This window comes from Bufo gargarizans, chromosome 9 (genome assembly GCF_014858855.1).
Source record: "Bufo gargarizans isolate SCDJY-AF-19 chromosome 9, ASM1485885v1, whole genome shotgun sequence".
Lineage (NCBI taxonomy): Eukaryota > Metazoa > Chordata > Amphibia > Anura > Bufonidae > Bufo > Bufo gargarizans.
This window is the reverse complement of record NC_058088.1, coordinates 102,774,251-102,799,066: the sequence shown is the minus strand read 5'-3', so window position 1 is coordinate 102,799,066 and position 24,816 is coordinate 102,774,251. Positions and strand designations below refer to the sequence as shown.

Genomic DNA, 24,816 nt, shown 5'->3' with positions numbered 1-24,816 from the left:
CCTGGAAACCTCCCTCACATGGTCTGATATGGGTGTGGCTTACAGTCTTGCTTTGTTCACATTGCATTAGCTGTCCTGCTATGCGGTTGTGTGGAAGCTTGGCTGTGAGCTGGATTTCATCACCTTCAGACTGTGTTCACACCATAGTTAGCGCAGTGGTAGGACCCCTTGCCATGCTGAGAACCGTGACGTGGTGCATGTTAGGCTCCGATATCTTCCTGACTGGAATATATTGGCAAAAGTCTCAGCTTTTAACATCTGCTTGTATGACCAGCTAGTATAGTCAGTGGTATATCCGTTTGGTGCACTTTCTTCAGTGATTTGTATAATTGTATTGTCATCCGCACAATGCTCCGGTCTGTGTAGGATGTTGTTGTGGTGCATGTGGACCGCGCAGGCGTCCTCCTTTGTACGCATAATTGCTCGGGATGGTCGTTTGCTGCGGTCCACATGCGGTGGGACTGCTCCCCCAATGAGAAACACGCCACAGTGTTTGGGCTTGAGCAGCTCCCCCATACTTGCCACGGTATTTTAGTGGTTCACATGCGGTGGGACTGCTCGCCCAATGATAAACACGCTACAGTGTTTGGTGTTTGGGCAGTTCCCCCATATTGGCCACTATATGTCTGTGATTTTGTTTTATAAGTATTGAATGTGCCTTCATCTGGCAATTGAACATTCTTTTGCACCTGGAAACCTCCATCACATGGTCTGATGTGGGTGTGGCTTACAGTCTTGCTTTGTTCAAATTGTATTAGTTGTCCTGCTAGGCGGTTGTGTGGAAGCTTGGCTGTGAGCTGGATTTCATCACCTTCAGACCGTGTTCACACCATAGTTAGCGTAGTGGTAGGACCCCTTGCCATGCTGAGAACCGTGACGTGGTGCATGTTGGGCTCCGATATCTTCCTGACAGGAATATATTGGCAAAAGTCTCAGCTTTTAACATCTGCTTGTATGACCAGCTAGTATAGTCAGTGGTATATCCGTTTGGTGCACTTTCTTCAGTGATTTGTAAACAAGCCTTAACCCTAACAGGCTATTTAAAGAACTCGGTCACAATTATCTGAGTGCTCAGATCTTCTTAAGTTCCCATACTTTCGCAAGGTATTCGTTTCCTTTTTTTCACTCCAAAACCAAAATAATGCACTAATATTGCTTAAAATGTTGAAAAGTGTGTTTCATCTTTACCTTTATGCCTTTTGTAGATGATTTCATCTACAAATTTCTTAACTGTTCATAGTAACAGTCATTTTGACTAGGGTTGCCCAAACTTTGCATGCCACTGTATAGGCCAGATTTCCAGTTACAGTAAATTTGACAACAAATCTACCTTTTTTGAATAAACCCTAAAGGTTATTTAACAGGGACAAATAATCGGACCAATTATCAAGGATAAGTATATGCAGAAATGCTAGTTCCTGATAACTCTCCTTACTCGAACAACGAGCAAACATGAAATGGGTAATCGTGTCTTTCAGCTGGCACCAAAAAACATAATTTCTGTGCAGCACGTTCTTACAATTCCGGACAAAGTGGGGCTGTGCACAAACAGTACAGCCATTTCACGGCAATTTGCTTCTACAGGCCCTGAAGTGTTTTGCTGTGAAACAGCTGTTGCCTATACCGCATCTTTTGCATCTGTATTTACCCAGTTTTATGGATTAATAAAGAAATTGAGACTTTACTGTGGTGAGTACCACAGCTTTCTTCTATTTATTGGTGCAGAACTCAACTCTTCTCTTGGTGATAGAGGAGGGTCACAGCTTGTGGACCTTTTTCTATGAACTGAACATGCCCTTTAGTTCTTAGGCGTTAACTAAACCACACAATCACTCTATGGACAATCTTTTTATGCAACATGGCAAAGAGATTGGTGAAAATGTTTGGCAATTCATTGATATGATACCGAGATTGTCTACTTATTTGATGAGCTGCTACCAGGTTGGTTGTTTTCAGGCCATGCCTGATGAACTAGGTATATTTGCAACTGCCCACTATTACAACATGTGATGATACAACATAGCCACCACTCTTTTTCTACACCAGATTTTGCAATAAAGCGATGGAAATAAACTATTTTGCATACACTTATAAACATATGAGAGATACTATAGATAACCACAGCAATCAGAGTTTCCCGAATGCTATAAAACCTCCAGCGCTCCTCATATTTCTCACTTATTTGTACAGGTTTGTAGTTTGTTTTTATTTGCGTATTTCCCAGATGAAACATTATTCTGGCTAAGGTTCACAGTAACAGATGGAAATGTACTTAAGTTTCTTCCCATAGTGCAGTGTAGTTATGGGAATAGTCAGTCATGGAAACTATATCGTCCTGAACATCCATCTGTGACTACAGGAACTGATTGCTAAGGGTTTAGCTCGTGGTTACTAAATAGATGGAATGAATGAAGACAGAAATAAGATTGGGGCAGTAGTAGAAGTAGTAAGTACTTGCTCACACAAGTATACTTTTTTTTTTGTTTAACAGTAATTTTTTTTATTAAAGTCATGTATGACATAATATAAGCATGACGATATTTTCCCAAAAGCAAATGAGAAAATAGAAGAAAGAAATATTCATATCATAACAGATACCTACATACTGTATCACATATGAACAAGATGTAATATTACATATCTCAGCAGAGAAAACCAATATATAAATGAAGGGAACTACACACCTAGACAAGACACTTGAGGGTAGGAAATAAGGACACAAGTACACTTTCTTTACCATCTATCTAAGATTTTTGTTCACGGATTGGCTATGGTTTTGGCATCCTTTGCCAATGACGTGTTTTGGAGATGTTGATTGTAGGGATGTAATCATTTGCAGATTTTAGTCATCCTCATGTGAGAAATCGGTTTTATTAACTTGTAGTGCCAGACTGTACTTTGTGCTGGGGATTGTCCACTGTATTTGTGAGGTGCACTGATTACTCTAACCTTCTGCCACCCACTTTCTGTGATTGCCACTTTCTTTCCATCAACATATTAGTGTTATCATAGAAGTGTGTCTGACTGAACCTCATGTCACAGAAGTGTACAGCTGTTTACCTGACTGAACTGTATTTGTGATGTCACGCTAACATCATCTGACTGAAACAGCAGTGATGTCATAGCAGTTACCTGACAGAAACCCATTTGTGATGTCACAACATATTAACTGACTAAAACTTACTTTTGATGTCATAGTACCTTGCTTATTGATGTCACGGTACGTTACCATAATAAAACACACTTGTGATGTCACAGCAGCATGCCTGACTAAAGCCTGCTTGTGATGTCATAGTAGCTTACTATAGTAAAACACACTTGTGATGTCACAGCACTATTCCTGACAAAATTCTACTTGTGATGTCATAGTAGCTTACAAAAATAAAACACACTTGTGAAGTCACAGCAGCATGCCTGACTAAAGTGTACTTGTGATGTCATAGTAACTTACCATAGTAAAACACACTTGACTGAACTGTATTTGTGATGTCATGTTAATATCATCTGACTGAAACAGCAGTGATGTCAGAGCAATTACCTGACAGAAACCCATTTGCGATGTCACAACATATTACCTGACTAAAACTTACTTTTGATGTCATAGTACCTTACTTATTGATGTCACGGTACATTACCTTAATAAAATACACTTGTGATATCACAGCTGCATATCTAACTAAAGCCTACTTGTGATGTCATAGTAGCTTACCATAGTAAAACACACTTGTGATGTCACAGCAACTTACCATAGTAAAACACACTTGTGATGTCACAGCAGCATACCTGACTAAAGCCTACTTGTGATGTCATGGTACGTTACCTTAATAAAACACACTTGTGATATCACAGCTGCATATCTAACTAAAGACTACTTGTGATGTCATAGTAGCTTACCATAGTAAAACACACTTGTGATGTCACAGCAGCATACCTGACTAAAGCCTGCTTGTGATGTCACAGCAACTTACCATAGTAAAACACACTTGTGATGTCATAGCAGCATACCTGACTAAAGCCTACTTGTGATGTCTTAGTACCTTACCATAGTAGGACACACTTGTGATGTCACAGCTGCATGTCTGACTAAAGCCTGCTTGTGATGTCATAGTAGCTTATCATAGTAAACACACGTGTTGTCACAGCAGCATACCTGCCTGAAACCAACTGCTGATGTTGCAGCTACCTATCAGACCGACACTTGTGTTGTCACCGCATACCTGCCAGATTAAAACTTTTGATGTCCCATTAACTTATTTAGGGGCAGACACCTGCACTAGAGTTTATGGAACTGTTTATGGATTCTTGATTTCCAGCTGCTAATTTGATGAGAAAGTAGTAGTTATAGAGCACCTTATGGCCCAGCAGAAAATCGAGCCTTACACTTCATCTGATAAAGAGCTGGATACGTTACATTTTTGTCCCCCTCCTCCTTCCCCCTTGCCTGCAGCTGCACAGGTTACCCCTATACTAAGAACCCCTGTGTGTACATGTATCTTAGTCTCATTTATCAGAGGCTAAGCTTAATAAAAGTGCAAATGTACGGCTGCTCATGGCAGCATACAGAGAAATTCATGTGCTTAATTTTCTAAGAGGCATGTGTCTTTGAATAAATAAGGCACAATTCTAACCCTACCCCCAAATACCCTCTCCAATTTAAATGGTGCAAAAAGTGCCATTATTATTCCCTTTCACACAGTCAGGAATAGTTTACACTTCAGTGATTTCCATCAGTGATTGTGAGCCAAAACCAGGAGTGGAGCGCGATGGTAGGATTAAACGGATGATACGGTTTTATATGGAACTTGAGAATCTGTGAACTAGAGAACGGCACTTTTGGGGATTTCTGTAAAAAAAATCTTCATTCCCAAACTGTGCTGTCACATATAAACGACCTTCAGTACATGGACTGTACAATGCGTATTCTTATGGCCTAATAAATACAGATAACTTCAGTTAAGGTGCAAGATCTACTGTTGATCTATATATGCACCTACGTAATTCTTATGTAATACCTATGTACTACCATTACTATTATGTACTGTTGTACCTGATTTTACCTGGTTTAAAACTCAAAATAAAATAAAAATTATTGTCTCTGAAAACCAGGAGTGGAGCCACAGATAAGGTATAATGCTCCTGTTGTGTTTTTGACCCACCCCTGGTATTGGTTCACAACCACTGACCAGATCGCTGAAATGTGAACTAGGCCTCAGTGTTTGGTCACTGTTTGATCAGTGATTTCCATCAAGGATTGTCTCAAGCATGTCACACAGCACCTAGATAAGGCTACTTTCACACTAGCATTCATAGGTCCGCTCGTGAGCTCCGTTTGAAGGAGCTCACGAGCGGACCCAAACGCCTCCGTCCAGCCCTGATGCAGTCTGAATGGATGCGGATCCGCTCAGACTGCATCAGTCTGGCGGCGTTCAGCCTCCGCTCCGCTCGCCTCCGCACGGACAGGCGGACAGCTGAACGCAGCCGTCTGGCCCTAATGCATTCTCAGTGGAGGCGGATCCACTGAGAATGCATCCGCTCCGCTCAGCCTCCGGGTGTCCGCCTGGCCGTGCGGAGGCGTGCGGATCCGTTCAGACTTACAATGTAAGTCAATGGGAACGGATCCGCTTGAAGATGTCACCATATGGCTCAATCTTCAAGCGGATCCGTCCCCCATTGACTTTACATTGAAAGTCTGAACGGATCCGCTCAGGCTACTTGCGCACTTGCGAAATTTTTCTAAGTTATTAATGCAGACGGATCCGTACTGAACGGAGCCTCCGTCTGCATTAATATGATCGGATCCGTTCAGAACGGATCCGATCAAGCGCAAGTGTGAAAGTAGCCTAAGCCAGGGCCATTTTGGAATCATGTGCTTTGGTCCAAGAAAACAAAGGTTGAAACACTGAAAGTACACTCGGGTAGATTTACTAAGCTAAATGCACCAGAATGGCGCCACAATACCGACGTGCCCGCTTGGCACAACATTTATTATGTGTTTTAGATACTTTGGTGTAAATGTAGACAAAAGCACCTAAAGACATGCCAAACTGATCATCTAAGAGCTACTGTGATAAATGTGATCTTTAGACTCTCTAGTTTACGTTTTACACATTCATTACATTTAAAACAGAAATATCAAAGGGTTCACTTACTTTTTTCCTGCACCTTTATAATAAGCATTTTCAGATTTCATATTTTATGTAGCTTATGAAATTCACATACGGTATAACATGTGGCACTGAGTCAAATAAAGCAGTAAATGAAAGAAAAGTGCTAATAGCTAACTTATATCATAGCATGCACAATGGTAGTACATTCACAGAGGACCAATATTGGAGCCTTGTAGAGATCCTCTCATCTTACCCCAGCTTTTCTTATCTCGTTCTAATACTTCTTTTTTCTCTGGATTCCACAAGTAAAGTTTCATTTCTTGTAGCCATTCCCCCCAGGTTTTCTCCTGTTCCATGTCAAGTCGCCTGTTAGATTGTAAGGGACTTCCATCCTGACCGTCCTGAAAGGCAAAGGTCCCTCCCATTAAAAAAGAAATGACTACGGTCATAGGATGTGCACTGGAAAAAAGAAAGAGGTCGGTGTTGCCTTTTTATTAATTATCAGGGATAAAGCTTAGGGGGTGAGGTGGGGTCCTGGCTCTCCTTAAAGGGAACCTGTCACTGGGATTTTGTGTATAGAGCTGAGGACATGGGTTACTAGATGGCCGCTAGCACATCTGCAATACTTAGTCCCCATAGCTCTGTGTGCTTTTATTGTGCATAAAAACCCATTTGATACATATGCAAATTAACCTGAGATGAGTCAGAGCTTGAAAATATGACTCTTCTCTGGTCACACAAGTAAGATGTTTTGCGGATCTGTGGTTTTCTGTCCGCAAAGCTAACATGGTTGTATAAATGGACCTTTATCTGTATTTTAGGGCCTGCAGCTTCCAGGAGGATCCTTTGTGTTGCCCTTTTGTGTATCCCTTATATGATGGCAGCCAGCCAAAAGGCTTCTCAGTAGTCTTCGTGTGCTTTTATTGTGTATAAAAACCCATTTCATACATATGCAAATTAACCTGAGATGAGTCAGAGCTTGAAAATCTGACTCTTCTCTGGTCACACAAATAAGATATGACTCTTATGTTAATTTGCATCTGTATCAAATCGTTTTTTTTTACACAATAAAAGCACACAGAGCTATGGGGACTGGGTATTGCGGATGTGCTAGCGGCCATCTAGCAACCCATGTCCTCAGCTCTATACACAAAATCCCGGTGACAGGTTCCCTTTAAAGGGAATCTGCCTCCACAAGTCTGGACTATTAGGGTCCATTCACATGACTGGAAGCCTTTCCATGTGCTTCCTGATCTGTGCGGCAACGCCAAAAAAGATAAGACATGTCCTACTCTTTACTACATCTTGCAGGTCACGGATCCATCAAAGTCAATGGGTTCTCACTGCAATGCAGCATGCACACGGCCGGTGTCCATGTTTTGCGGATCCGTGGTTTTCTGTCCGCAAAGCGAACACGGTTGTATAAATGGACCTTTATCTGCAGTAATACATAAGTAGAAGTCCAGATTGCTGTATTTTATTTTCCTGTTGCCCCCTGTTCCCACGCTGTTAGCATTTAAGCTGCCGTGAAATACATTGTCAGGACTGTTGTGCGTGCACGCAGGAGTCCTCTGCGTTATGTTAGCCCAGCACTGCAGACCGGACTGTGTATGTCAGCACAGCTTTGAGTGCTGACAGTGGAAGTATGACAATAAAAGTTGTCAATCTGGACTCATGTGCTGTACTACTCAAAAAGGTGGAGCTAGCAAGACGATTCTCATTCCCTGGGAGATACCTCTTTGCATATTAAATATCATGAAAGATGTTATAGACTAGAGCACTTTGGATTAATAATATTGGCTTATGATATATTTCATATATTTCATGTTCCAAGTCTCAGGGTGTGATCACCCCCTTGTAATGTTATGTTGTGTCATAATGCACTGCTGAAAAACGTTAATGTGCTTTTCAGTGTGATGGTATTGTAACACTGAGAATGTATTATGTTGCACCAACATATGGCACCCCCTGGCACCTCCTTGGAGCATGAACTGGTCATTTCAATGCTGTCATCATTCCAGTGTTGGTTGATGACACCAGGAATGATGTTCCTGGGAAGTCATCCTGCAGGAGGTCATTACTGGTGCTCTGTGTCTGACTAGACATTGGGGTGCAAGAAACGCTCGTCGTAATGCCTGTAGATGGGATTTGAGGTGCATCCATAGAAGTGAGCTTACTTGGCGCCTTTGGTGAGTGTGTGCCCCGTAAACCCGTGGGAGCCAGAGACACCTGCTGTGCTGTGAGTGAGGGAAGAAAAGATTGCGTCTAATGGGTGTCTATATCAGGGGATCACTGAAACTGGATCAGCGTCTGTGATTATCTTCTAACTACAAGTAATAAAAATGGTGCAGGTGGCACCAGAAAAAGAGAAGGTCATATTTAGTGACTGTCAAGTGGAACTGTGTGCTGCTAATCAAGTCAAAGTGGTGCTCTTATACAGGCAGCGTCCCAAATATAGACTGGGGACTTGAACTGTGTTGAGAAGGTGCCACACTCTGGAAAAGTTGGAAGTGTGCACGTTGGTCTAGGTGGGTCTAGGTGATTCTGGAAATGGCTAGTGATGTATAGATCACAGACACCCCTATAGGCCTTCATATATTTAATTCCCTGGTTCAACCCCACAAATAATACTAGGTAGGACAATATCTTGTATTTTAGGGCCTGCATATTAGCATATGTTCCTAATGAAGACTCCTGAATAATGCCACGGTTAGAGCTTCCAGGAGGATCCTTTGTGTTGCCCTTCTGTGTATCCCTTATATGATGGCAGCCAGCCAAAAGGCTTCTCAGTAGCCTTCGTGTGGATTCACCAGATGGACAGTAGCGGCCATTTAGTATGTTCCTTTTCTCTCGTCTTGCAATCTGCCCAGCATTGAAGATTTTCACCACTGCCCCATTTGGCTGTACTGTCTAACTATTGACCCTCCATGACTGTGGTTCTTCCTGGGACATCTGGGCACACCTACTCTTGGACTTCTTGGCCTGTCTCTTCATACTGGTCATCAGACCTCTGCAGTGATTTTCATACCTATCGTATCATGCAGCTAGACACAACCTAGTGGCACACATAAGGAACAACTCTACGTTCACATTTTAAATGCAGGTGAAACTCAAAAAATTTGAATACTGAAGTCACATATCAGGGGATATGGATTAATTAGCTGACTAATATGGATTAATTTGCTGACTGGAGTGTGACACTTTGAGCCTAAAATATTGAACCTTTTCACAAAATTCTAATTTTAAGCTGCATTAATGCAATTCCTTTTAATTTGCATTACTGACATAAATGGACTTTTGCACAATATTCAAATTTTTCGAGTTTCACCTGTATATCCCCCCCCCCCCCTTCATATCCATGCTGTGTCCTAGCAATCTAACTTATTATTATAGATCGAAGATATCTGTAAAGGCAGATTTACAAAAAAAGAGAATCAGTAATGTCTGTTTAGGGGTTAGTAAATCATAGGACCTTTCTAGCCATGGTAAACCTAAGCAATATCTATTTTCAAGTAATTGTTCTGTCAAAACATGTGACGTTCTAGGTTTGCACGGAAAAGTAAGCCCTACATCTTTAATTTTGTGATATATGATGCCCCATATGTGTTCACAACAGTAATAGCAGCAATACTGAGAAGAAAGGGATGCCTATGACTGGTCATTTATTGTAGAATCACCTTACCTATCACAGGTTCACACTCCAAACACAGAAAAAATGGATGGATGGTCAACAAGTCGGTAATGCTGCTGTAACTACTGGGGGTACACAGGCTTTTCTGTGACTACTAGCAAAATAGGGAGATGTGGGTACTGGGAGAACGGGAAAGAACCTGAAGTGACTTCTAAGGACTCATGCACACTGTGGGTCCACAAAACACAGGCACCCACACATGCAAAATGCAGCATAAGACATATCCTATGTTTTGCAGTGCGAAGGCACAGACACAGAAGCTAATGGAAACACATAGAAGCCCTATGGACATCAAGCCAATGGGTCAGCACCACGATGGAGAGTGCATACGGCCGATGCATTTGTGTTTTGTGGACCCACAATTTGTGGTCTGCAACACAGGCATGGTGGCCTAAAGCCTCCTGCACACGACTGTATCCGTTTTTGCAGTCCACAAATCGTGGCTCCACAAAACACAAATAATGGCCGCGTGCATCCTGCATTTTCTCTTCTGCACGTCCTGCAGCAGGTTACAAATGACTATTCTTGTCTGTAAAACGGAAAAAAATGGGATATGTTCAATTTTTTTGGGGGGTTGCAGATCGGACAGTGGACCATGTACTGTCTGCATCTTTTGCAGCTTAATTGAAATGAATGCTTTCTCATCCGATCTGCAAAAAATGTGTATTGGATGGGGAACAAAACTACGGTTGTATGCATGGGGCCTAAGGGAAAAAAAAGACTGTTATGTGACTGCTGTAGGAAAGTGGGGGACACTGATGTGACTTCTGGGGATGGAGGAAAGCAGTAATTGGACTAGAGGGGGAATGGGTAGTGCTAATGTTAATATGCCACAGGTATGACTTTTTCAGCTTCCCAACACTTTTCTAAAGTGGCAAGAAAAGGGACAGGGCTGAGAGGCAGGGGCTAGACCTGACGGATGCCCGATGGATTTGCTATAACTTATCCAGAAACTGGTGTAAGTCTATGCCAGCTCCTAGCTGGAGTAGATTTCAGTTTGTGGTGCACAGAGGGCCAGAGAGGCACCTCATTTATTAAGAGGCATCTGCATCTTTATAAATGAGGGACGTCTCACTCCAGCGCACGGGGATCAAGACTTGTGTAAGGGAATGCCAGTCTTGATAAATCTACCTCATTAATGTATTGCTGCTAAGTACAATTTATAACAATGAACATGAGGTTTTTAGTATATGTTTTTATCAAACTATGTAAGCAAGCTAACTTCACAACCGCATTTTTCAAACAGGTCTCCAGTGAATGCTAGCCTAATATCTTTCATTGAAATCTGATTTGACAGTCAAAGTGGCTATGTGGGAAAGCCTACAAAACCGTGCAGTCATCAACCATAAACTAGTAATTATGAATTGTCAATTTCTTCTACAGTGTAGAAAATTACATTGACTGTTCTTGGGAACAGCGCAGTATTTACAGGTCATGCTGCCCTAAGGCTCCTTTCACACCTGCGTTCAGGTGTCCGCTCGTGAGCTCCGTTTGAAGGGGCTCACAAGCGGCCCTGAACGCAGCCGTCTGGCCCTAATGCATTCTCAGTGGAGGCGGATCCACTGAGAATGCATCCGCTCCGCTCAGCCTCCGGGTGTCCGCCTGGCCGTGCAGAGGCGAGCGGATCCGTTCCGACTTATAATGGAAGTCAATGGGGACGGATCCGCTTGAAGATGACACCATATGGCTCAATCTTCAAGCGGATCCGTCCCCATTGACTTTCAATGTAAAGTCTGAACGGATCCGCTCAGGCTACTTTCACACTTAGAAAATTTTTCTAAGTTATAATGCAGACGAATCCGTTCTGAACGGAGCCACCGTCTGCATTAATATGAGCGGATCCATTCAGAACGGATCCGATCGAACGCTGGTGTGAAAGTAGCCTAAGCCTGAATACACCCCCCCATTAAAGGCATTTATATCCCTGTCAATTATCATCATGTTTAGCTAATTTTTGAGCAATTGTTATTATAACTGGCCATTAATAACACTATCAGTCATCACTGATCATCAGTTGCAATGCCATAAAAATAATTGTTATTGTTGCCACCACTGATGAATTTAAATGCTGTTCACATTGACCTGTATGCCTGGCATTAGCGCGTGGCCAGGTCCTGGTGTTCTGGTGTGGACAATGCTCCTCAAGACTCATGTTGTCTATTGGGAAATACAGAGCATACTATGCTGTACCAGAAGTTATATATACATCAATGAGCAATATGCCCGTGCTATCAGGGAAGAAAAAATCCATTGATGGAATAACCTGGTCATTCAGTATGTTCCGGTAGTCGCTGACCTCATTCTTGGAGCACATACTGTTCCTGAACATAGACCTGACCAACTGCAGCATCTCCAGATCATAGCACTGCCCCCACAGGCTTGTACAGTAGGCACTAGGCATGATGGGTGCATCACTTCATCTGCCTCTCTTTTCTTACCCTAATGCGCCCATCACTCTGGAACAGGGTAAATCTTGACTCATCAGAACACATCACATTCTTCCATTGCTCCAGAGTCCAATCTTTATGCTCCCTAGCAAGTTAAAGCCTTTTTTTCTGGTTTGCCTCACTGATTAGTGGTTTTCTTACAGCTACACAGCTGTTCAGTCCCAATCCCTTGAGTTCCCTTCGCATTGTGCGTGTGGAAATGCTCTTACTTTCACTATTAAACATAGCCCTCAGTTCTATTGTTGTTTTTCTTCAATTTGATTTCACCAAACAGTTAAGTGATCGCCGATCACGATCATTCAGGATTTTTTTCCTGCCACATTTCTTCCTCGAATACGATGGGTCCCCACTATCCTTCCAGTTTTTAATAATGCGTTGGACAGTTCTTAACCCAATTTTAGTAGTTTCTGCAATCTCCTTAGATGTTTTCTCTGCTTGATGCATGCCAATGATTTGACCCTTCTCAAACAGACTAACATCTTTTCCATGACCACGAGATGTGTCTTTCGACATGGTTGTTTAAGAAATGAGAAGCAACTCATTGCACCAGTTGGGGTTAAATAACTTGTTGCCAGCTAAAAGATAATTGCCCATACAGTAATTATCCAATAGGAGGCTCATAACTACCATATTTTTCGCCCTATAAGACGCACCGGCTTATAAGACGCACCTAGGTTTTTCAGGAGGAAAATAAGAAAAAATATATTTTTAACCAAAAGGTGTGCTTTTGGTGGGTTTTGAATTAATGATGGTCTGTGCATGATACTATTATGGGGGCTCTGTGGATGGTACTGTTATGGGGGACCTGTGGATAGCACTATTATGGGGGATCTGTGGATGGCACTGTTATGGGGGACCTGTGGATAGCACTATTATGGGGGATCTGTGGATGGCACTGTTTATGGGGGATCTGTGGATGGCACTGTTTATGGGGGATCTGTGGATGGCACTGTTTATAGGGGATCTGTGGATGGTACTGCTATGGGGTGGGGGGATCTGTGGATGGCATTGTTATGGGGTGGGGGATCTGTGGATGGCATTGTTATGGGGTGGGGGATCTGTGGATGGCATTCTTATGGGGTAAGGGATCTGTGGATGGCATTGTTATGGTGTGGGGGATCTGTGGATGGCATTGTTATGGTGTGGGGGATCTGTGGATGGCATTGTTATGGGGTGGGGGATCTGTGGATGGCATTGTTATGGGGTGGGGGATCTGTGGATGGCACTGTTATGGGGTGGGGGATCTGTGGATGGCACTGTTATGGGGTGGGGGATCTGTGGATGACACTGTTATGGGGTGGGGGATCTGTGGATGGCATTGTTATGGGGTGGGGGATCTGTGGATGGCACTGTTATGGGGTGGGGGATCTGTGGATGGCACTGTTATGGGGGGGGGGGGGGTTCTGTGGATGACACTGCTATATGTCATCCACAGATCCCCCTCATAACAGTGTTCCCCAATACACCGACCCCGCCGCTCACCGAAGTATTTATAAAAATTAATCCTTATCCTGTTAATAATTTTAACTAACGCTGCGCTCTCCCCTGTTCCCTTGTATCCGTACAGCACTTACGAACAAGCTTCCACAGCAGGCAGAGCGGACGGCAGCAGTAACGTCACTCACTGATGTTGCGCGCTTACTCCGCCTACTTCATTCATAAAGTGGGAGGAGCAGGCGCTCAACGTCAGACTGACCTTTTAAATGCCTGGTTTTAGCGATGTTGTTATGTCTGGAAACTTGTTTTTGTCTGGAAAACCTGCTGTGTCATTGCCATTGAGTATCATTGAAGCTCTAATGTAAGTCTACACCAGACGGGAGCTGAAACAATGTATCTGTTTGTGCTGAGTTTCTCCACTCCACCCCTCCCACTAGAAGGTTCTAGTCTAGCAAAAACTATATATAAGAGAGCAGTCAGAGCCCCTAGTGTGCTGCAGTTAGGGAACAGTGCTTGGAAGAGGAGACTCTGTCAGACTACTGAGTGACCAGAAGAAGACGCTGAGACGGGGATACTCTGCCACAGACCCTGGATCACCAGCCTTGGACCAGAGTATCAGCCTTCTGAAGAGAAAGAGGGACAGCTAGCTCAGGACGTTCCTCAGCATCAAACCCTTCTTCTGCCAGGGAGGAGACTGGAGAAGCCAGCCCTACGCCTCGCCTGGATTGCTTTGTACCTGAATTCCTTCAGTAAAGAAGCACCCTGGTTTACTGCAGACCCTGACTCTCTGGACTTATTTCCCATTGGGGTGCACCACGCCTTACCACCCATTCCGGAGAGCAGCAACACGTGGTGTGCGGGGGACCCAGCGTAGCGTTGGGGCCACCCTAAACCCGGCCACTGCAATCATTGACACGTTCCCAATACAGTGAAACTGCAGTCCAGTCAGGGTCACTATCTCTTTATTTCTGCTAACTCACATTACAATATTCATTATTTTAACACTATCTCTCCCTCTTATCAGGAATGAAGGCTGTGGTGATGTGAACCATAAAATGCATGGGAAAGTCCTGGAAGGGGGGTATATCTCTCCCAGATTCCTCAACTGGCTGAGGTGGGTGAAATCCAGGAACATAGTTGCTGAAGCTATTTTCTTTTTTTTTTCAGGGCTGGATTTTACTTGGATTGGGTTGGTAGGTTTTGGCAGTGTTAATGTTGGGGGTTATTAACATTGGGGGTCTGAGATGGGGTCTAAACATTGGGGACCTGATCTGAGGTCTGTTTGGGGGTCTGATTAACATTGGAGGGTCTGATCTGAGGTTGTTTTGGGAGTCTGAACTGAGTTTTAATTAACTTTGAGGGTCTGGGCTGAGGTCTGATTAACATTGGGGGTCCGATCTGAGGTCTAATCTTTTCTTATTTTCCTCCTCTAAAATATGGGTGCATCTTTTCTCAGGTGCCTCTTATAGGGCGAAAAAATTATGTAAGTGTAAAGACTGTTTCAGTTGTGGAAGAAAATTCTCTTTCCTGCATAGGCTCAAATATGCCATATTTCTAGGGACCCTTTGGTCTGGGTAATATATCCATAAGGCTACTAACAATGAACAGACAACCATATAGAATACAACATGAACTTAATTATGACAACACACTTTTCATACTTGATCGTCCTGTTGTCCATTAGCACTTAGTTATCTGAAAAGCTCACTCTAATGTAAATTATTGATATGCAAATAATTACCTACTTTACTGAGTGAACCTTGTTGTTCCTGTGATCTGACTAGCTAGTAACGGCTGATGCGCCCACGTCCAGTGAACATAACACTTATAGCTGAGCTTTTGCCATCAGCCAAATGAAAAATAAAAGCGAAGAAATGTCCTGGGAGTGAATCCAAGAAAATTAATACATGCTACTGCAGTTGGCTGTCGTATTATGTGGTTCCCATTCTAGTCAGGACTCAGAACACCTTGTTCTCGGTGCTGTGGTTCAGTTACTCTGCTGAAAAAACGTCTATACACTAATAATGAATGGAAATACTTTAATCCTCAGCACAGGTCATCAATATCAGATCGGCAGGGGTTCTGACGCCCGGCACCCCCACCGGTCAGCTGTTTGACAAGGAGGCAACGCTTCCTGGTCTTCACGCTATTCCTCGTCTACTATGGAGCGTTGGCGTAGTGTAACAACAAGCTCTCGCTCCATTCACTTGAATGGATATGGTACCTGTATTAAGACTGCACTTCCGAGACGAAGTGCAGCGTAATGAAGAGGAAGCAATGCTCACATGGAGCGCTACCTTGTCTTCAAACAGATAATTAGTGGGGGTGCCAGAACCCCGCCGATCTGATACTGATTATATTGATGTCCCACCAAAAAAATATTCTACAATATTCAAACCAGCACCCGAAGCTGAATTCTTTTGTAATTGCATGTAATAACATTTTTTGTATAGTCACTGAATTATTTAATAGCATGTATCTGCATAGCCCCACCTGCTGTTTGTTCTTTTCCCTATTTCTTTGTCCAGGTCTCTGAGAAGGCCACACAGGCTCAGTTTCATCCACTCGCCATCCACTCGAACCATGAGCTACAATAACAAAGGCCATGAACAAGGTCTATGTTTAGATCGAAACGTTGGCCAGTGGCTAGAACTTTATTTGGATGGATGAAAATAAAATAAATAAGTAATCTATATACTTGATATCTGAGTGCCGTGGTTTCTCCCACTTTTGAAGGATCAAATTTACTACTGAGCACCACCTTTACTGAAGAGGAGTGCTGTTCAAATCTCTACCTAAAATCCAGTTTCATCCTTTAACTGCCTCCTGAGCTGTGATAGGGAGAGAGTTGCAGCAGAATGGACACACTCCCCTGAGCTACATCAGAAAAGACACTCCCCTGAGCTGTGATAGGTAGATCATGGACACTCCCCTGAGCTACATCAGAAAAGACACTCCCCTGAGTTGTGATAGGTAGATCATGGACACTCCCCTGAGCTACATCAGAAAAGACACTCCCCTGAGCTGTCAGCTTGATATAAATCTAGCAGAGCAATGAATGGGGAGATCTCTGGATCCATGTGAGGTACACGGCTGGTTCTAGCTTTCTTAGAAAGTGATTGTCATATACTACATGATGTCTGATTATTATTTTTTACATTAATCATGGGATAACCTCTTTAAGTTCTTTAATTCTCCCCTGATGTTTTAGGCTTCAGACTACCATTTTTGCAGCCTGCGCTTGCACCCATTCCATTTTATTTTTGTTTTGTAAGTGGGGTCTCTGCAGTACCAGATGACTACTGCAAATGGTTAATCATTTCCAAAAGAGTTAATTTAACCCCTTCGCTCAGGGAGATTATCTGTTATTGTGTTTTCTTTCTTTACTCCCTGCCTTCTTGGAGCCGTAATTTTTTATTTATTATTTTTTTCCATTCACATAGCTGTATGAGGGCTTGTTTTTAAGGGACAAGTTGTACTTTCTAATGACATTACAATGTAGTGCGAAGCTGGAGAAAAATTCCAAATGGGGTGGAATCGGGGGCAAAAAAAAACAATTCCGCAACAGTTTTATGGGATTTGTTTTTACAGCATACCCTATGCAGTAAAAGTGATGTCTGCTTCATTTCTTCTGTTTTAATAAAAAAAAACTAAAAAACTTTGGAAACCTTTTTCTTTTCTTTACATCGCCATATTCTGACCCCCATAGCTCTTTTATGGTTACATCCATGGAGCTGTGTGAGGGCTCATTTATTTGCGGGGCAATTAGTATTTTTATTGATACCATTTTGGAGTGCGTTTGACTTTTAGATTGCTTTTTATAAAAAAATTTGGGGTAGGTGAAGCGATGAAAAATACAGCAAATCAGCCATTTTGATTTGTTTCCCATTACGGCATTCACCGTACAGGATAAGTACATTTATATTTTAAAAGTGTGGGTGTTTTGGGACACAGCAGTGCAATTTATCATTATTTTATTTATTTTTTATTTATTTTTTTAATATGAAGAAAGGACAATAAGAATTTTAACTTTTTTTGTATTTTAAAAACTTTTTATAACTTTTTTTCCCCCACCCTAGAATGTATTTATTTAATGCATCCTATGGAAGATTCAATATATTCTTAGGGAGCATTGCCACATGCAGGCCTCCACAGGAATATACCTCTAATTGTTTGGAACATTTACAATATACAGAGAAGCTAAATCTTTTTCCATGTTACATATCCCTCCACGAATATCATCCCTGTCATTAGCAAACAGGCAATCCTTCTTTTATGTCACCTACAAAAATATTAAACAGAATAGGACTCTTGAGGTCCACCACTTGTAACTTGTCTCTCCTCAGAATGCAGACCATTAACAACAAGACTCTGATAGCTATTCATTAGCCGATTGTGAATCCACTGAACTATACAGGGATTAAAGGGGTATTCCTATCTGAGACAATGGGGGCATGGCATTGGGACCTACACCCATATCGATAACAGAGCCCGCAAGGTGGTGCCTGGAGGACCATGGGTTTCCCCGGGGTCCGGTCACCACCAAGCGCATGTGTGGCCACCGCTCCCATTCATTTCTATGGGGCCGACTGAAATAGCCGAGCCAGCACATAAGAGATAGGTGTGGGTCCCACCTCGGGGATCCTAGCGATATGGCCCCATTGTCTCAGATGAGAATACCCCTTTAAGTCAAATCTTCAATCATTTCTATATCAGCTCTTCATGTGGCACTGTATCAAAGGCTTTACTGAAGTCCAGGTAGGCAATATCCATGGCGCAACCTTCGTCTAACGCTATTGTAATATAGTGTAAGAAATGAATAAGATTAGTTTGACATGATCGGCTCTCAGTGAAGCCATGCTGTTTTGGATCCACAAGTTGCAGATTTTTAGATGGGGAACTATCTTCTTTTTCAGGAGGGTTTCCATTATTTTTACTACTACTGAGGTCAAGCTAACTGGTCTGCAGCTTCCATCTTCTTCTTTGCCTCCTTTCTTATATATAGGTACAACGCTGCCTATTCTACAATCTTCAGGAACATCAACTGTCAGGAGGGTCTGGTTAAAGAAATCAGTAGGAGTAGCAGGAACCACAGATCGTACTTCTGTAAGGACTTGGGCAGATGCCATCTGGACCCATTGCCTTGTGTTATGCAAGCGGGTGTGGACTCACTGTGCCACTGACTGGCTATACTCTGGAGGGACGTGACTAAGCAACTACCTGGTCTTCACTAGAGCCTCTGATGGTGAGGATAGGCTTGAGCTGTTAGGGTAGTTGCCAGGTGTCACTCCAGAGCAGTCCCCAAGTCGGTGGCAGCTGACCAGGGGGTCAGAGATACCGATGCAAGCACCAAGGGGAAGTACATGGTCAGGAAGTCCAGGGTCAGGGCAGGCAGCAATCAAGCAAAGTCCGTAAATGAAATCCAAGGTCAGAGGCAGGCGGCAAACAAGCAAGATCCGATATATCCAAAAGCAGGGTCTGGTACACAGAAAAGAACTCCAAAAACACCTTCACACAAGGACCTAGACATGCTAGTGACCATGAGTTGCTCAGGCATCTTCCTGGAGCAGGAAGCCCCTATAAATACTTCCTGCAATCCAGCCATAGGCTGGGGGGACAGAGGGCGTGTACGTGCTGCCTCACAGGGGACATGAGACACACCAGTGCAAGCCCTGACAACAAGTACAGGACTCAAGCAGGAAGTAAGCTCTGGCATGGAGCACAGATACAAGAGTTAAGATACCTGCTGCCCACGCTTGTCAGCACGGTGCATGGCAGCAGGAGGTAAAGAGGGAGCCCGGCGCCTGTGCCCACGGGTAGGGGCAGCAGCGCTGACACGGACCTCTGGGCTAACAACTTGTTTGACTTTGATTGTGCCAATTCACTGATAACATCAGCCTCCATAACTACTGGAGCTGAGCCCTTACACCCAACGGTAATGTCATGCTCATGATTTTGAATAGTCACCTTCTGAAAATACTGAACAAAGCAACTATTCAAATGGTCAGCGTAAGCGTTATCCCCATCAATAGAGCGATCCTGCCCTTCACTATTTTTTGTAATCCCACAATATCTTTTCCTATCAGTAATATACCTGAAGAAAGTTTTATTCCACTTCTTAATAGGTTTGGCCATTTTGTCTTCTTTTGATGCTTTAGCAGTGTTATTAATATGTTGTCTTCTTTCTGTTTGGTTTTATATAGTTCTCTATCAGCTGTACGTCCAGTATCTTTATACCATTTAAATGCAGCCTCTTCCTCCTTTTACTTCAACTTCTACACACAGACAGGTTCATGTGCGCCGCTGCAACCAATAACTGGCCTCAGTGGTGATGTGTCCCCCAAGCAGCATGTCACTGTTGGGTCATGATCCACTTGGGGACACGTCATTGTCGGCAACAGTGCATGTGATCCCATCAGTGCAGAAGTTGACAAACAGGTGCTGGAAGTCCAGAGAAAAGAGAGCACTATCGGAGCAGTGGGAAGCAGGTGAGTATGGATTTCTCCACAGGTATTCCATGTTAGGGGCCAAAACCTGGACCAACCCTTTAACCACATGCCAATTGTGACTGCACCCCGTTATTTCACTACTCATTTTATTTTGGAGTCCTTGACTGTGTAGGGACACTATTTAAAGATCCCAATAAAGACCTCTCTTTCTTCAGCTCCCTCGAATATTGTTTGGCAGGGGGGAATGGGCATTAATCTATAAAAGGGTATGTTGGCCATTTTGTGGTGGTTACGTTCTAGTGCTCATCGCCAGTGACAGTCTGATGCTTCACATTAAAATAATCATATCCAAAGTTATAGTAGTCCTGCCATTTCGGTACTTACCAATGAAAAGAGAAAGCTCCCACGTTGGTGTAAAGGGGGTGTGGAATTATTTTCCATACTAGAATATAATGGAGAAGTATGAGAGATCATGAAGTCAGTGGGAGTGATACATTTATTTTAGGCTTATTGCAAAACTGTATGACATGCTCAGGACCCCGTCTCAGCTCGTGCCCTCCATCCACACATATGTAGGCTATATACAACAAAACTGCAGAGAATACAGGAATCACATTCTTGCTTAACTTATATTGCAATGGTAGGAAAGTCTGTGAGCCGTAATCGTTTCAATTAGACTGTCAGCTATCTGTGAGATACCGCAACCCATGACAGCAGCTCACGCACACGGCCGTAATTTCGGTCTGCATCCCATTCATTTCAATGGGGCTGCAAAAGCAGCAGACTGTGTGCTGTCTCCGCATCCGTATGTCCGCATCCGTATGTCCTATTCTTGTCTGTTTTGCAGACAAGAATAGGCGATTGTAACATAGGGTGATACCTGCGGAAGGGGAAAATGCGGGATGCACATGGCCGGTATCCATATTTTGTGGACCGTTTAATGCTCGTGTTACTGTCTAATTGCAAGTGTAAAGCCGAGCACTGTCCTCAGCAGTCCCATCGACAGTGAATATAAGCGGGGGTCAGACATGCCACCTATCACTTCATTCACACAGGGGACTCGGGGACACCTGTTCTTGTGATCACCGGGGGTCCCACTTGTCAGACCCTCAATGATCATTCATTTATCACTTGCTCTGTGGGTAGGGGGAAATGTTCATTTGTGTTATTCATGTGAATGTATGATACCAATAAATTAGTTTCCCCTTGTGCTTATACTCTTGTTATTGCAGTGATGATATTGCATCCAAATGATTCTAGGCTTAGAGGTTATTACCCTAACCTTAGCCCACCGAGATGGGAGATAGACTTGATATGGAGTGCATCTCGCTTCCTATCCTGCAGTCAGCGCTAAGCTCACACTTCTCTCCCCTCATTCTGGAAATCGATCAGGGTCTCGGTACTCAGACCCCCACCGATCTAAACTTTTGATATGTCCCTATAACATATTAAAAGTTTAAAGGGCATCTGTCAGCAGATCTGTACCTGTGACACTGGCTGACCTGTTACATGTGCGCTTGGCAGCTGAAGGCATCTGTGTTGGTCCCATCTTCATGTGTCCCTGCATTGCTGAGAAAAATTTAGTTTTAATATATGCAAACGCCCCCGTTGCTCCTAGAGGCTCATTTTCATATATTAAAACATCATTTTTCCCAGCAATAAAGACACATATGAACATGGGACCAACATGGATGCCTTCAGCTGCCAAGAGCACATGTAACATGTCAGCCAGTGTCATAGGGACAAATCTGCTGACAGACGCCCTTTAAACTTTTAATATGTTATAGGGACATATCAAAAGTTTAGATCGGTGGGGGTCTGAGTACCGCTTTAAAGAAATAACAACGCAGTCCTAAGAAGGAGTCCAATCCTGTTTTGGGCATTATAGGTGCAACCCCCATGTGGAGCCTCATTGCATGCAGATCAGATACTGGTAGGATACTAACCTAGAATAATTTGGATGCAACATCCTAACTGCAATTAATAACAGTATGCGCACAAGGGAAGGTATCCAATCCTATTGTACTTTACACACAAAGAATTGTTGTGTATTAATGCTATACGAATAGGGCAAGCTGAGCTTATATTTAGGTATAACGTTTTGTTATTTGTGCTTTTCCATTGGATTACAAGTGAACCTAGACTAGAGGTATACAGGAAACGTATTTACATTGTAATATAGTATGAAACCTGTTCAAAAGACCACCTCTTTTAGAAGACCACCCCCTAATCATATTTTCCACCATATATTATCCATAACATTTTCTAGAAGAAGACCTCCACCCTCAAGAGACTTCATCATACTCGTATACTGTCACTGATAAAGTACTATATACAGTGTCGTGAATGTCTACTAATGGTCAAGCATGTTGGGAATGCTAACGCAGAAATATCCCCACGTGTAATAGTCTTGCACTGTAAGATTCCATGCATTTGCAGAATGCTTATATGTGACATACATACACAAGAAGGAAGCCTTATCGAAACATCTGTACTTAGATACAACTATGACGTACACTATCTGAACAATGCTTAGATAATAATTACATATTGCGCTATTTTACCTTCGACTGTTTTTTTGACAGGGTCTTCAGTGGTGGATCTGGAGATGATCAATATCACTGCTATCTCATATCTTTTGGTGACATCAATTCTTGAGTGAACGGGACACACTGAGACCTCCCAGCTCTCCTGCATAAAGAGAGACCGAGAGATGCTTTCTCGTCCAGATCCTAGAGAACGTCAATGTGTGCTTGTCAGTCAAAACTATCTCATGCTGGCAGGCAGTCCTCTCAAAAATTGGCACTATTTTTATCTTTGCATACAGCAATGGCAAAAAAAAACTAAATCTGATTGCAGTGTCAGTTCCCAGACAGGCAGAACTTGTATGAACTGGATAGAGGCAGATAATGCTGTGTAAGGGGTTATATAAGGATAGAAATTTGGACTTACATCATATTAGTTCTGATACTAGCTCAGTCCGGCTTGGGAATCATACTCTCGTTTGTTCAGTGATCTCTACCGGGCTGACACAATGTTTCAGTCTCTGCATCTTCTAAAAGATTTGTATAAGGGCTCATGCACACGATCCACGGGCACCGGCTGTGTGCCTACCGTTTGCAGATGTGGACCCATTCACTTGAATGGGTCTGCGATTCACAACATTCAGTCTGCACTGCAAAAAATAAAACATGTTCTATTTTTTTGCAGTTTGGAGGATCGAAATTCCGCCGAAGCGCTCTGTAATGCTTCCGTGGACTTCCGCTCTGTATGTTGCAGATTGTGGACCCATTCAAGTGATATGGAACGCAAACAGCCGGTGCCTGTATATTGTGGACCTGTTGTTTGGGCACGGGCAGCAAATGAGCCTTAATTTAAAGGGGTTATCATGGAAAAGATAATGGCTTATTCTCAGGATAGGTCATCATTACAACATCAGCGGGAGTCCAAGTCCCTACATCCCTGCCAATCAGCTGTTTCACGGAGCCGCTGCGCTTGCCGAAGCTCTGGTGAGCAATGCAGACTCCCGGCAGCTTCCGAAGGACAGTGCTGTACATCATATAGTGGCAGTGCTTGGTATTGCAGCTCAGCCCCATTGACTTGAATGGGGCTGAGATGCTACAAGCCATGTGACCAACGTAGAGTGATGTCACTGGCCTAGAAAGAGGCTGTGGTGCTCAAGGCCTCTTCTAACAGCTGATCGGCAGGGGTCCCGGGTGTCGCAACCCTGCATATCTGATACTGATGACTAGTGTAGAGGAGACAAGCCGGGAACGCAAGATCACCCATAATGCCGTGCAGCCAGCCAATACGCGGATTGCCATCCCCTGTGATGTCACAGCCCTATAAAATCCTCATTCTACGTGGTCTCTGCCATTGTCCTGTAAGCTGATTATAGGAAGGGATGTGGTAAGTGCTCATACGCTAGGGACAGTGTTGCTGAAAACGATTAATAGAATAATTAAATACCAATAAGATGGAAGCCTTTATTATTCCAGTGCCAGCGTGCCAACCAATACCATCCAGTCTGCACCCCTTAGGGAAGCCAGGTCTTAATGATGACCATCCTCACCTTTTGCTGGATTTACTTCTTATAAATCATCCTTCTTGGTCTCCATGTCTTAGAAAAGTCAGCAACATGCAGAGAGCGGAGGAGCTGGATGTTCCTGATGACATATTCTCATTAATATTAAATGATGTGGAAAAGGAGGAGAAGCAGATGGTAGAAGAAGGGCTTCCACCTGTAGGGCAAAAGAACACTGGGGTTGGAGAAGTGGGTATGCTGGCATATTGTGCCCCACCTAACCAGCCAAACCCCATACCAGCAACAGCCCATTTAAAGGTTCATTAAAGGTGCCGCTCGGCCATTAACAAGAAGGACTATACAGTGCGGTCTTTAATATTAAATGAAAGGCAGCTGCGGGCTAATTGGCCTCAAGTTTCTTTACTGCAGCATGGCTGCAACCTGTCCGCAGCACTGCCACTCCATGTGGCAGTACCCTAAGGCAGAGTGGCCTAAGTATACCTTATTTATAGCGATTTGTGACAAATCAAATTCCTTGACAAACTTCGGAGAAACTGCCAAACTGAACTTTTCAAAACTACGCTCAACTTTACTAATGACCTATCCTGAGGATAAGTTATAAATATTAGTGTTGATCGAGCACCAAAGTGCTCTGGTGCTC

The 24,816-nt window shown here is 43.3% G+C and overlaps 1 protein-coding gene across 2 annotated transcripts in view; it reads right to left on the bottom strand.

Annotated features, from left to right (window-relative positions):
* ATP1B4 (ATPase Na+/K+ transporting family member beta 4) overlaps window positions 1–22,889 on the bottom strand; it is a 61,263-nt gene extending 38,374 nt beyond the window's left edge. The window contains exons 1-4 of one of the 2 annotated variants that reach the window (XM_044305241.1): window positions 22,696–22,889; window positions 20,516–20,573; window positions 16,176–16,270; window positions 6,361–6,508 (exon numbers count right to left, since the gene is read on the bottom strand). In XM_044305241.1, coding sequence (XP_044161176.1) covers window positions 6,361–6,463 — 103 coding nt within the window. In that variant the 5' untranslated portion in view covers window positions 6,464–6,508; window positions 16,176–16,270; window positions 20,516–20,573; window positions 22,696–22,889. The remainder of the gene's footprint in view (window positions 1–6,360; window positions 6,509–16,175; window positions 16,271–20,515; window positions 20,574–22,695) is intronic. The other variant, XM_044305240.1, reaches the window with a different exon arrangement.
* Window positions 22,890–24,816: the final 1,927 nt, after the last annotated feature.